Source organism: Euleptes europaea, chromosome 11, assembly GCF_029931775.1.
Source record: "Euleptes europaea isolate rEulEur1 chromosome 11, rEulEur1.hap1, whole genome shotgun sequence".
In the NCBI taxonomy this organism is placed as follows: Eukaryota; Metazoa; Chordata; class Lepidosauria; order Squamata; family Sphaerodactylidae; genus Euleptes; species Euleptes europaea.
The window spans coordinates 76361545-76375851 of record NC_079322.1 but is presented as its reverse complement, the minus strand read 5'-3'; the positions used below and the strand labels follow the sequence as shown (position 1 = coordinate 76375851).

At 49.2% G+C, this 14307-nt stretch overlaps 1 protein-coding gene across 1 annotated transcript in view; it reads left to right on the top strand.

The window, feature by feature from the left end:
- Positions 1-244: 244 nt before the first annotated feature.
- Positions 245-14307, top strand: part of WNT3A (Wnt family member 3A) — a 90416-nt gene continuing 76353 nt past the window's right edge. Inside the window, exon 1 of the mRNA XM_056857964.1 lies at positions 245-315. Within this exon, the coding sequence (XP_056713942.1) occupies positions 245-315 (71 nt within the window). The remainder of the gene's footprint in view (positions 316-14307) is intronic.

Genomic DNA, 14307 nt, shown 5'->3' with positions numbered 1-14307 from the left:
ATTTCTATTTGCTCCTCTTGGAGAGACGCGCCAAAGGCGAGGCGGAGAAATGAAAACCTGCGATTTCTAGAGACCCAGAGGTAGCGATCGATACCTGGGTTGAGACTGGGTTGATTTTATTTTTCGGGGGGTGGAGGGTTTTCTCCGCCCCCCCTCCCGAGAGACCGAGGACGTCTTTCGTTGTCGTTTTTTAAACGAAAATAAGTTTCCCCCCCAAAAAAAACTTTTTTTGGAGGGGGAGGAGATGGCTCTTTTTGGATATTTCCTGTTTCTTTGTGGGTTGACCCAAGTTCTGTCAAGTTATCCGATCTGGTGGTAAGTTGGACTTTCTTATTGATTGATTGATTGATTGATTGATTGGCGGTTGATTCGTTTGGGGGGAGCGAGCGGAGTTCCCTCTATGCCTTTTTCGAGCTTTGGAAAGAATTGCTTCGCTACCTTCTGGGTTTCTCTTCAGGAGGGGATTGCGGTTCCTAAGAGGGTTTTAAGGACTCACATTGTACGCCTTTCCTTATTTATCTAAGCGAGGTGTTTATTTTGACTGGGCTAACCCTCATCTACAGTTCTCCTACTGTTTTAAAAAAGAATCTGAAAAGGTGGTGGGGGAGAGAGATCAGAGGTATTTTTTTTGCTGTTAAAAAAAAAACACCCTCACTTTGATCCTCTCCTGCCAAGAACAAAAGGTACTGAGTGAATTAAACCAGCGAATGATACAAGTCCGCACGAGTTTTTCCCAAGGTATATTTTCGAGCTAGTCATGTGGAAAAGAAGGAGGGAGTCAAAAGCTGGGGAGGGGGGGAGAGGAAAGCACTCCCCCCCCCCATTTCATTAAGAAAATTCAAGCAGGTAAAAGAAGTAGGGAAATGGTACTTTTAAAGGGTGTGTGTGTGAAAAAGATCCAAATGGAAATCCCGACCGAGGTGTCTTCGGTGTGTTTTTCCCTACCCGAGATTCTCTCGCGCGCGTCTCTCTCTGACTGCCTTCTGTTTTATAGGGCAGACGCCGTTTTCTTCTGGAAAACTGGATCTTTGCGGGGTGGGGGGTATTCATTCTGGAATAAAATGAGAAATTTCCTTCGTGTGTATGGGTAGGGTTTTTTTTTGGGGGGGGGGTATATTTGCAGCGCTGCCTTAACCGTCTCTTCCTCGCCGGTTAGAACTGCCAGTGTTGTATGGGGGGTACATATCGCCCCAAATTACATCGTGTCTTAACTCTCTTTGCAAAGTGGGAAACGTTTAGGAAACCGGTTTTGGGGAAAAAACCGGGACGCCGATCCCCTATTTGCTCTGGCTTTGGGGAAGGGTGGAGGTTCCATAAAATAGGGTCTTATTGAGGACTTTAAAAGAATGGGGGAGCTGGGGGTGTTTTGGGGGTGTGAGCTCTCCCCTTTTATGTGCGCTCGATCCCCATGCCCTTTAAGCCCCCCAGCTCTTGAAAACGGCGTCTTGGCGATCCCGGCTCTTCTTCAAGAGAAACGCTTTGAGCCAGTAGGGTCTGGTTCGGGTGGGGCGATCCTGAGCTCCTCAGACGGGCCTGCAAAGACCGCGGGGCTGAAACTGACCAGGCCGGGCAGCGAAATCGACACGGGCGGGCGGGAAGGAAATACGACGGCCTGAAATAAAAGGAAGAGGATCGCTCCGGATTTCCCAGGGAAGACCGAAAGGAAGCGCAGGGAGAGACGCATCCAGCCAGGAAATCCGATCTGGGAAAGGGGTTCCAAAGGGAAATCTTTCCCCACTCCTCCCCCCCCAAAAAAAAACCCCATAACAAGCCGATTTTGTTAAATAAACATGGAAGGCTTTCAGAGGGGAGTGGACATGTTCATGGAGGAGAGGGCTATCCATGGCTACTAGTCAAAATGGATACTAGTCATGATGCACACCTAGTTTATCCAGGATCAGAGGAGCAGGCCGAATATGTTGGGCGCCGTGGGACACAGGCAGGATGCTGCTGCTGCAGTCGTCTTGTTTGGGGGCTTCCCAGAGGCCCCTTGTTGGCCACTGTGTGAACAGGCTGCTGGAATTGATGGACCTCGGTCTGATCCAGCAGGGCTTTCCTTATGTTCTTACGTTAAACATCGTAATTCCCTCACTATGATTATGGGATCTCCTTCGCCAACTAGATTTGAGCCCGGCTGGTCTTAAATGTCTTAGGAGGGTTTTTAAAAATCATTATTATTGTTATCATTTAAGCGGGCGAGGGATGCGTCTCTGTGCCTTTGGGATCTCCTTTTCAGCGCTGGGGCGAAGGGGAAGCCGAAAGCGTGAATTGGGGAGAGAGCGATCTGGGCATGTCGCGGCACATCGACCCGATCGGCGGTAATTATAGACTCCAGGAGCTGGAATGAGCGATGGAGGAACCCCCTCTCCAGCACGCAGCCAAGCCCGGTCTCCCGGCGAAGCCCGCCTCGCCGTCTCTCCCGTCCCCGCGTTCACACGATCGCGAGAGGGCGCGGGTGCAGAGGAAAGGGTCCGGTGGAGAGGTTGGGAGGGGATCCGGGAGTAGGCCGCCTCTCCTTTCCCCGGCCGCCGGAGCCGCAGCCCCTCAGGTTGCCTCCTCATCCACGCGTGTAAGTCTCCAGGCATGGTCACGAGAAGACACGCGTGTTCGCAGGCCCAGAATCCAGGGACAAAGCATTTTTTCCCCTGGGCTGGAAGCGATGTAGGCGACAAGTTGCAAGTTTGAATGTCGTGTCCCCCCCCCCCCGACACCCAGTTCCTTGCAGGTGGAAAAGTAGGGCGTCAGGAGATGCTCTTTCTTCCGAACTGGATGTGTTTTGAGTTTTAGGGAAGGGGTGCGATGGGCAAACCTTCTTCAGTGCTGTGGCTTGAATGGGAAGTCCAAGAAAAAAGGTTACCACTGGATTGTACTGTAGGTATTTAAACTCACCCCAATCCACCCGCCTTTTCTTTCTTTCTTTCTTTCTTTCTTTCTTTCTTTCTTTCTTTCTTTCTGGCGCTAAAGACATGTCTGGACCAGTGTTCAGGCCACATGTTGTGTCCTCGGGTGATTTATGATTTGATTATTTTTATATATAATTTCAGAGGGTTCCGTGTGTTTTTCTTGATATGACGTCATTTAGTGATCTCTGTATATTAAGGGCCTTGAGAGGGCAGTTGACCTACCGTTTCACACGTTACACCACAACAAACCCGGGTTAGCCAGTCACGGTATAGTGCATTCCAACCTCATCCTGGGCCTCTGAGGAGGGCACCTATATGACTGACGTGTTTTCAAATTCTTGTTTATAATTGTTTACGGGATTAGGTTACTGTTTTTTTTGGGGGGGGTCTTAGCCATGCCCTGGCGTGTCACAGTGTAAAGAGAATCTGCCTGGTGTACACGTGAGCATTCGGGAGGGACGTAAGGGTGTGATGGTTTAGGCTCGCATCTTTTAAAAGTCACATATTATTTCCAAGGCAGCCTTTGCCTCCCGGAACAATGCAAGAAACTGGCCATTTTACACACATGGTACCGATCACTCATACAGACTGGTTTTAAATCCCCTGACATTTTCTCTGCACCTGCCTTAATACACACCCCACAAACGCCCGCGTGTGTAAGCATCTCACCTGTGTCTATCACTCCTTTCCTTTCAGGCACACTCCAGTTCCTCACCCGTTTATATACTGGGGTGAGGGTTTTTATCAAAAAGTGTACAGAAAGCCCTTTTTCACCGGGCCTTGGACAGAGATTTTAAAATCCTAGTGGAGGTGTTAGCAAAAGGGTGTTAAGGAAAGTAGCCCAGCTGAGCCTCTCGAAAACTGGGATTGGAAGAGGCCCCAGCGAACAAATTTTCCCCCTCCCATACAAAATGCTTTTATAAGGTGGGAAATGCTGGTACCAGTAGGGTTGTTACACATACCAAGGGAGATTCTCGTATGTGTTGTCAATATGTCTTAGCCAAGGCAGATTCTCTTATGTATAATATGTAATGCCTGAGTCAGATTCTCTTATGTGTTATAAGCTTGTACTGTGGAAATATGATTTCCGTTCAGACTTTAAAACAAACAAACAAACAAATCACACACACACACACATCGCCTTTGGAAATGAATCCCTTCCAATCCCCTCTTTAAAAACAAGGTGCATGCGCAGGAGAGGCGGGTGAAGGGGTCGAGGCGGCCAGTGGATCTGTCCGCCCGGTTTTGCCTGCGCTCCTTTGCGCACACAACCTGGGCGCATTTTTCTTTCCCGGGGAGGTGGGAGGGCGGGTGTCATGGAAGGCAGAATTCCCCAAATAATTCAGGTATGACAAAGGGCCAGGCTCATAAAATGCAAATGGGCCGCCCGATAAGGCAGGCTGCGCACGCACGCCCACCTGAGTCTGGGATCTTTCAAAAAACCCGGTCGATCCCCCGACCTACAAGCGCTCAGGAGGAAATCCTTCCTCCGAGATCCGAACTGGAGACCGAAACGCAGGCCCGGTTCTGTATGAAACAGTTTGCTTTCTCTTATACAAATGTAATTTACTTCAAAAAACAACAACAACAACAACATTGGCTGTGTGTGTAATGATTGACCTGCATGAGAGGTGGAGGCAATCCTTGAAGGGGGGCTCAAGCCACATTTTTCTCCGATGTAAATTATCCGGAATAGATTCATTTTCCAGGGAAGAACACCTCAAATAGCAGCCTCCGTTTCTTTTCATTTTAAAACTATGGTTTAAGGCTATCTAGAGTGAGATTTGCGTGCCCCCCCCCCCGAGCCTCAGATAAAGAACAAGCGCTCTGTCCATGCCCAGAAGCCCTCCGGTTTTAAAGATTCCCTCTTCCAGAAGCCGGAGCCTCGCAACAGGTTCACCGGCCTGGCAGCTGGACTTGAGATGCCATTCCGGCGAGACTGGGCATCCAAAACAGGTTTCGGGACTGACCGACTCCCAGTAAGCCAAGCGAAAAACATTCCCTGTCTGGTTTCGATCAAGGGGCGGAAAGCGCAGCTCTTAATTGCTTGACGTCATTTCATTTCTAGTCCGCCTTTCTCCCGGAGACCCAAGACGGATTACATTAGGCGAGTCAGTCCCATAGGCTCATAGAGCTGGAAGGGACCACCAGGGTCATCTAGTCCAACCCCCTGCACAATGCGGGAAGTTCACAACTACCTTCCCCCTACTCCATGCCCAGAAGATGGCAAAAAAACAACATCCCTCCAGCATCAATAGGATCAGGAAACATCTAACCTCACAGGAACCGGATTGGCAGAAATTTTGAAACAAGTGCATCGTATTAAACAGTACATGTTCAACAATGCAAGAAATGGTCTAAATCGAAATAGAATGCAACAAACAATAGATGTTAGTGGTATAATTCACAAAGTGTAACTGGGGAAAGGGAATTGCCTGACTCTGTTTACTTGGTTGCAGCACTATAAATATCCAGGCGAGGACACCAGCTCTGGGACATTTTCATAGGCGCACAATGCTCTTCTAAAAATAATCTCTTTAAAGGGGGGGGGGGCATGTTTAGCCTGGAGAGAAGAAGACTGAGAGGTGATCATAGAGAAGATGGTGCCGAGTTATTTTCTGTGGCCCCAGAAGGTCGGACAAGAACCAACGGGTTGAAATTAAATCAAAAGAGTTTCCATCTAGACATTAGGAAGAATTTTCTAACAGTTAGAGCATTTCCTCAGTGGAACAGGCTTCCTCCTTCCCTGGAGGTTTTTAAGCAAAGGCTAGATGGCCATCTGTCAGCAACGCTGATTCTATGACCTTAGGCAGATGATGAGATGATGAGGACATCTGCGCCATCTCCTGGGCATGGAGTTGGGGTCACTGGGGGTGTGTGTGGGGGTGTGTGAGGTCGTTTGGAATTTTTTGCATTGTGCAGGGGGTTGGACTAGATGACCCTGGTGATCCCTTCCAACTCTACGATTCTAAAATGTAGTAATCCCCGGGTTAGGCGGTGAGGGGCCCCGGTATCCTGAGGTTCAATGACATTGGCGAGAAGGCCGGTGGAAAACACCCGGTTCTTAGGTTGGAGAGGTCGCAGCTCACACTGCCTTCTCCGACGTCTTTGCGCATTTTCCCAGCTGCGGCTGAAACGGGAGCTAATATGCACGCGAGGTTTTGCCTTGGATTTGCCGCTCTCTAGATGCACATTTTCCCCATCCAAATTCTCAAAACTCGAAAATAAGCCCCCATGCATAGTTTTGAGAATTCGGATGGGGAAAATGTGCATCTACAGAGCGGCAAATCCAAGGCAAAACCTCCCGTGCATAAATGGATTTGTGTTTTCAAATCGCCTGTGGGGTGAATCCGGTTTGTAACCCGGCCAGGGACCCGAAACCTTTTGGCAAGAAGTCCCGGCGGGAAGCCCCGTGGCGGCTGGCTGGGGCGATGCTGTTAATCCGGGCCCGAATGCGGAGGGAAGAGTCCAAGGCGTGCCGTCCAAAGGTAGCATTCAGGGGAGAAATGCACACCAGCGGCTCTTTGCCTCTCTTCCATCCTATATTTACATCCATACTGGACACAGAGAAGGGAGAGCCTGTGGCATAGTGGTTAAGAGCGGTGGACTCTGATCTGGAGAAGTGGGATTCATTCCCCACTCCTCCACATGAAACCAACTGGGTGACCTTGGGCTAGACACACTTCTCTCCGAACTCTCTCGGCCTCACCTACCTCACAGGGTGTCTGTTATGGGGAAGGGAAGGCGATTGTAAGCTGGTTTGATTCTTCCTTTAGTGGTAGAGAAAGTCGGCATATAGAAACCAACTCTTCTTCCTTCCTTCCTTCCCTCCGGGTGAGAAAACTTCCTTCGGGATGAAAGTTCTTTGCATCAACAAGAGACTTTTGGGGCGGAGGCCCTAAGTCCAAAGGCGATTTTACTAAAACATAAGAATATAGAACATAAGACAAGCCCTGCTGGATCAGACCAAGGCCCATCAAGTCCAGCAGTCTGTTCACACAGAGGCCAACCAGGTGCCTTGAGGAAGCCCACAAGCAAGACAACTGCAGCAGCACCATCCTGCCTGTGTTCCACAGCAACTAATAGAAGCAGGCATGCTCCTCTGATCCTGGAGAGAATAGGGATGCATCATGACTAGTATCCCTTTTTACTAGTAGCCATGAATAGCCCTCTCCTCCGTGAACATGTCCAGTCCCCTCTTCAAGCCTTCCAAGTTGGCAGCCATCACCACATCCCGGGGCAGGGAGTTCCACAATTGAACTATGCATTGTGTGAAGAAATCCTTCCTTTTATCAGTTTTGAATCTCCCACCCTCCAGCTTCAGCAGATGACCCTGCATACTATTTCAATCTATTTTTATTTAACTCATTTGTACCCCTCTTTCTCCCCGATGGGGACCCAAAGCAGGCTTAAATCGCTCTCCTCGTCTCCATTTTATCTTCACAACAACCCTGTGAGGTAGGGGAGGCTGAAAGAGTGTGACTTGCCCAAGGTCACCCGGGGAGTTTCCATGGCAGGGAGGGGATTCGAACCCGAGTCTCCCACCTACTATTCCAGAGTCTTAACCAGGACACCACGTTTAAATCTGAGCGAGAGACGGTGGAATGAAATCAACTCCTATATGGTTTGGTTCTATTTTTGCTTTGCCAAAGAAACGAAGGATCTCGGGTGCATAAATGAAGCCAATTTGAGTTCAGGCCGCCTTATCTAGGGCTCGGATCAGGATCAGAAACAAGATTACTTAGAAGTAAGCGGGTTTAAGACCGCAGCAGCAAAAGTGCGGGTACTAAAATTCGGATCCATTCGTATCACCTGGACCCGTTCCCAAGTTAAGGCGGCAAAATCCACTGAGCTTTCCTTGGGAGCGACTTCTACTGAAGTTGGGAGAATTTGCATCCGAGTAAATCCACAGGATCGCGCTGCGCTTGATCCTTTGGGGGTCAGCCTCCCTTCCTTCTGATTTGCTCAGACTCAACTAGGGATGCGACGGTTTAGGAGAAACCCCACGGGCTGTGTGCCATTTGTGAGAGATGCGCGTATCAGTCTCATCCCGTGCCCTTGCTTGGGAGTGAGCCACACGGAGCTCCGTGGCGTTTACTCCTGAGTAGTCACGCCGAAGGCGAAGCCCAGGAATCAGGAACTGTAACAAAGCCTGCGGACATGCGAAGCATCCTTGGGAGGTCACCCCCCCCCCATGCACGTCACTTCAAAGTTAGGATTTACTCACGGGGAAATTTGCCGAGGAGAGCTGCCCATACATTAAAGCGTGGGTTGGGTATTTTCATACCCGCATTCCCCCATCTTTTTTCTGGAAACCAGCGGGTGACTGAAAAAATATTATCAATACGTCCATCCACGATTGTTTAAATTCTCCCCCCCCCCCAAACTAGTTTAATTTTGATTTAGGATTTTTCCCTAGCCCGCTGTTATGGGAGAAAGTGTGATCCCATACATTAGTTCCTACTGTATAGACCCACTGGAGTTAATGGACAGAGGAAGATGCAAAACCGTAACCAATTTTCCCTGTGAGAAATTCAAGAGAACCCCCCCCCCTTAATCCGGTTTGAAAGCTGCCGAGCCTCTTTTCCATCCCCTTCTCAACCCCCCTCCACGTGGTAAGAGCCCAAAGCCAACTTGAGGACATTTCAATTTCATAATGATAATATTCCCTTTAGCTCCGGCCCTGGCCCTATGAAATCTGGAGCACGGGGCTGTTTTCATACAGGCATCTGGAGTCACGCCTCTTGGGGGGGGGATTTTCCTCCTCGTTTTGGAAGAGTCGGCTTTCTCCACCAGAAAAGGGCTGTTTTGAGCTTTCATGAGATGCTAGGCAGACAGCCAAAAGGGTTTGTGTGAGGGGAGGGGCTGTGGCTCAGTGGTAGAGCATCTGCTTGGCATGCAGACGGCGAGCCGCCGGTCAGAGTAGACGATACTGACTTTGATGAACCAAGGGTCTGATTCAGTATAGGGGCAGCTTCATGTGTTCATGTGTGTGCCAGACTCACGTTGGGGAGACCTGGGTTCAAGTCAGTAGCCAGTGGTGAAATTCCCTGGATGACCTTGGGGAGGTTGTTCTCCCTCAGTCTAACCCAGACCATTGAGTTATCTTGCCAGGATAAAAGGGAGGAAGAAGAAGAAGAAAAAGAAGAAAGCGCTGGTTTTTATATCCCACTTTTCTCTACCTTTAAGGAGTCTCAAAGCGGTGATGTGAAAAACCTCTCCCTAAGTCTCTGGAGAAACACTGGCCATCTGAGTAGACAATATTGCTTTTAATGGATGATGGTCTAATGCAGCAGAAGGTAGCTTCATGTTAGGAGCTGTGGCTTGGTTGTAGAGCACCTGCATGGCATGCAGAAGGTCCCAGGTTCAATCCCCAGCACCTCTAGTTAAAAGTAGGTGATGAAACCCCTGGAGATCTGCTACCAGTCAGAGTACTGACATGAGTCTTTTCCTGAGTCTTTCTCTGCCCAAGGACTCTGCCCAATCTTCTATGCCTGTTGGGGACGGGCAAGGATACATAGCCCTTTACCATTGTTTCTTTGCCATTGGAGAGCCAGCATGGTGTAGTGGTTAAGACCAGTGGTTAGCAGCAGTGGACTCTAATCTGGAGAACCAGGTTTGATTCCCCACTCCTCCACATAAAAAAAGCCAGTCATAGTTATCTCAGAGCTCTCTTAGTCCCACCTACCTCACAGGGTGGCTGTTGTGGGGAGAAGAAGGGAAGGTGATTGTAAGCCAGTTTGATTCTCCCTTAAGTGGTGGAGAAAGTCAGCAAATAAAAATCAACTCTTCTTCTTCTTCCTCTTCATTAATATTTCCATTTGTTACCCTGGTCTCCCCGGCCAAAGCTGGGCTCAGAGCGGCTTACAGAATACAAAAATCATACTAATCAATAAAAGCATTAAAACATTTTAAAATATCCCTATACAATCGTATAAACATTATATTAAATTATTGTCGAAGGCTTTCACGGTCAGAGTTCATTGGTTCTTGTGGGTTATCCGGGCTGTGTAACCGTGGAAAAAAAATACCAACACCACGGTTACACAGCCCGGATAACCCACAAGAACCAATTATATTAAATTACCTAGGTGCCTCTAATGTACGAATCACAACACACAAATTTCAGCTAGGCGAGCAGATGGAAGGTACCAGAAAAAGGTATTACCGCAGTGGGGAGGTTAGGGAGGCCAGCATTTATATATAGGAACCATAGCTGGCCTCAACCATAAGCCTGGTGGAATAGCTCTGTTTTACAGGCCCTCTTCCTCCTCCTCCTGTATGGACAGATCTTGATCATCTCCTGGATAGCAATTTGCCAAAGCCCCCCAGTGTCTCAGCTCCAGTGGGAGCAAGAGTGATGGGGAAGGCCTTGGGGGCCAGAGGGGAAGCCCTTGGATTGAGTCTCTGGGTCTGACGGGCAGGAGAAAACCGTGCCTTTGAGAGCCGATGCACAGTCGGACCTTTCTCATCAGGCTATGTGTGGCCTGCAGTTTGGTTCCAATGAGCCAGGATCAGGCTTGTGGATTTGGGGATGGGGTACACTGAACAGATGTCGCTGGTCCCCCCCCCCCCAGAAAACTCTCTCCCTCCTCTTGGCATGCCCAAAGTCTCCTTGTCAAAAGCTTAGAATCATGGGGCTCTGGAACGATTCAGGACTGGATGGGACAAAGCCCTGGAGAATTTACGGTAGGAAACACGTCCCCAGGCCGAATGGAATGCATGAGCTCACCCCCGGCCTTCCCATCTCTCCGCGCTCAGGTATGTGAGTCAGGCAGTGAAATTTCTTTTTTCAGTTTATGGAGCCAGGATGTATTCACAGGCTCAAGGCCGGGAGAAAAGCCGGTGCTTCGTGCCACAAAAGGGATTCTCCGTCTTGACGGTCATAAAAGCACTCAAAAGGAGAGGTAGCCAAGGGACTGGCGGAGACTGAGATGGGAAATTCAGCCCTGGGTGTGTGTGAAGTGCTGTCAAGTGACAGCGGACTTATAGGCTGTAGGGTTTTCAAGGCAAGAGATGAGCAGAGGTGGGTTTGCCATTGCCTGCCTCTGTGTAGCAACCCTGGACTTCCTTGGTGGTCTCCCATCCAACTACTAACCAAGACTGATCCTGCTTAGCTCCTGAGATCAGATGAGGTCACCGTCAGGCTAACCTGGGCCATCCAGGTCAGGGCAAGAGATGTTCAGAGGTGGTTTGTCATTGCCTGCCTCTGCAAAGCAACCCTGACTTCCTTGGTAGTCTCCCATCCAAATACTAACCACAGCCAACCCTGCTTAGCTTCCGAGATCTAATGAGATCAGGCTAGCAACCTTGTGGTGAAACCAACAGGCTATGTATAGTATTCAGCTGGTTATCAGCAAGCAACATTGGACATCGGAACACCAGCTAATAGTGTGGATTATATCTCCAGCTGTTTGTCAACTCCTTAAGCTGTGATAGCTTGACAATGTATGGCATTTAATAGGTGTCAATGGTTTTTTGGAGGATGAAGTGTTTGTGAGGTTACATGATTGACATTAAACTGTAAATTGTAGAGCACAACTGTGACGATTCTTGGATCTGATGATATGATAACCATCCTCAAGTACTTGTAGGGCTGTGATATAGAGGATGGTGCTGAGTTGTTTTCTATTGCCCCAGAAGGTCGGACCAGAACCAACGGGTTGAAATTAAATCAAAAGAGTTTCCGTCTAGACATTAGGAAGAGTTTTCTAACAGTTAGAGTGGTTCCTCAGTGGAACAGGCTTCCTCGGGAGGTGGTAAGCGCTCCTTCCCTGGAGGCTTTTAAGCAGAGGCTAGATGGCCATCTGTCAGCAATACTGATTCTATGACCTTAGGCAGATCATGAGAGGGAGGGCACCTTGGCCATCTTCTGGGCATGGAGTAGGGGTTCCTGGGGATGTGGGGGGAGGTAGTTGGGGATTTCCTGCATTGTGCAGGGGGTTGGACTAGATGACCCTGGTGGTGACTTCCAACTCTATGATTCTATGATATCCATGCACATCCTATATATGGTTGATTTCTATTTCGTTGATTCATTCACTTGATGTATTATTTACTTGCATTTGGTCATAGGTGCTGTTTCTTTTCCTAGATAATGGGAATGATGGCAACCTTTCTTGAAAAGTAGTTATTTCGTTTAGTTTGATTCCCAGGTGGCTGCATCTTGCCTGTGGGCCGGTTTTGAATGGGCTGGCCTTCGGCTCATGCAAAGTCTACTTGGTGGGGGAAAGTACCATCAAGTCGCAGCCAACTTATGGCAACCTATGGCAGTCGTCTTGCTTGTGGGCTTCCTAGAGACACCTGGTTGGCCACTGTATGAACAGACAGCTAGAATTGATGGACCTTGGTCTGATCCAGCAGGGCCTTTCTTATTATGCCTGTCTCTTCAGAGCAACCCTGGACTTCATTGGTGGTCTCCCATCCAAGTAATAACCAGGGCCGACTCTGTTTAGTTTCTGAGATCTGATGAGATTGGGCTAGCCTGGGTCATCCAGGTCAGGGCAGAGACAAACAGAGGTGGTTGGCCATTGCCTGCCTTTGCAAAGCAACCTGGGACGTCCTTGGTAGTCACCTATCCAAATCCTAACCAAGGCTGACCCTGCTTAGCTTCTGAGATCTGAAGAGATCGGGCTAGCCTGGCCCATCCAGTTTGGGGTCATTCAGCTCTACCTCATCCAAATGAAGCCACACAGGCTCCAAATCTCCACTCCCTGTCTTTTCCCTTCCTTTCCCATGTAGTCCTGCCTCTACTAGACATTCCTCTCTCCTCCATTTTATCCTCACAACAACCCTGCGAGGTAGGTTAGGCTGAGAGTGTGTGGCTGGCCCAGGTCACCCAGCAGTCATGGGTAACACCCTCTCTTGCCCACTCTAAACACCCACATAAGCTGGGGCAGATTTCTTCTTTTAGGGCCGTGTCTTGGCACATGAGAGTGAGCCGCAAATGTACATGAGAAGAGCTCTCAGTGCCTTTTGGAACAGGCTTCCTCGGGAGGTGGTGGGCTCTCCTTCCTTGGAGGTTTTTAAACAGAGGCTAGATGGCCATCTGGCAGCAAGGCTGATTCTGTGAACTTAGGCACATCATGAGAGGGAGGGCAGGAAGGGTTGCTCCAGTGTTTGGCTCTCGTGGCCCTTTCTTACATGCCCAGGAAAATGCCGATCACCACCTTGGGGTCAAGAAGCAATTTTCCTCCTGGCCAGATTGGCCAGGGATCCTGGAGGGTTCTCCCCCCCTCTTCTGGGCATGGCGTAGGGGTCACTGGGGTGTAGGGGGGAGGTAGTTGTGAATTTCCTGCATGGTGCAGAGGGCTGGACTAGATGACCCTGGTGCTCCCTTCCAATGATTCTCTCAGCTAGGGAGAAAAAAGCAGAGATGGAAAACTGTTTGGTTTTATGGGGGGTGGGGAGTCCTTGGGAACACAGGGTATGCTGGGAACTGGACTTTGTGAGCCAACTTTGAATCTCTGGCCCACAGTTGCCTGTGTATATGTTAAGTGCTGTCAAGTCACTTCCTACTCCAGGCAAATGTATGAATCAATGACCTCCAAAAAAAGGTCCTATCTTTAACAGCCTTGCTCAGGTCTTGTGAATTGAGGGCTGTGGCTTCCTTTATAGAGTCAATCTATCTCTTGTTGGGTCTTCCTCTTTTCCTGCTGCCTTCAACTTTTCCTAGCATGATTGTCTTTTCCGGTGACCCTTGTCTTCTCATAATGTGACCAAAGTACGACAGACTCAGTTTAGTCACTTGCCTACATTGGGAGAATTTTTCTACTGCTCCCTGCTTTGGGGCAAGGCACACTCCACAGTTGAGCAAAGAAGAAGGAGAAGAGTTGGTTTTTATATGCCAACTTTCTCTACCACTTAAGGGAAAATCAAACCGGCTTACAATCTGCTTCCCTCCCCCTCCCCACAACACATGAACACATGAAGCTGCCTTATACTGAATCAGACCCTTGGTCCATCAAAGTCAGTATTGTCTACTCAGACCAGCAGAGGCTCTCCAGGGTCTCAGGCTGAGGTCTTTCAGATCACCTTCTTGCCCAGTCCCTTTAACTGGAGATGCTGGGGATTGAACCTGGGACCTTCTGCATGCCAAGCAGATGATCTTGTGAGGTAGGTGGGGCTGAAAGAGCTCTTAATAGGACTGTGACTAGCCCAAGGTCACTCAGCTGGCTTCGTGTGTAGGAGTGGGGAAGTCAACCCAGTTCACCAGATTAGCCTCCGCTGCTCATGTGGAGGAGTGGGGAATCAAACCCGGTTCTCCAGATCAGACTCCACAGTTCCAAACCACCGCTCTTAACCACTACACCATGCTGGCTCACCAGTGCTCTAACATACCTTTTCCTTTACTGGGAACATTTTCTGCTTCCACTCTTCTTCCTCGAGTGCATGGTTTGAGTAA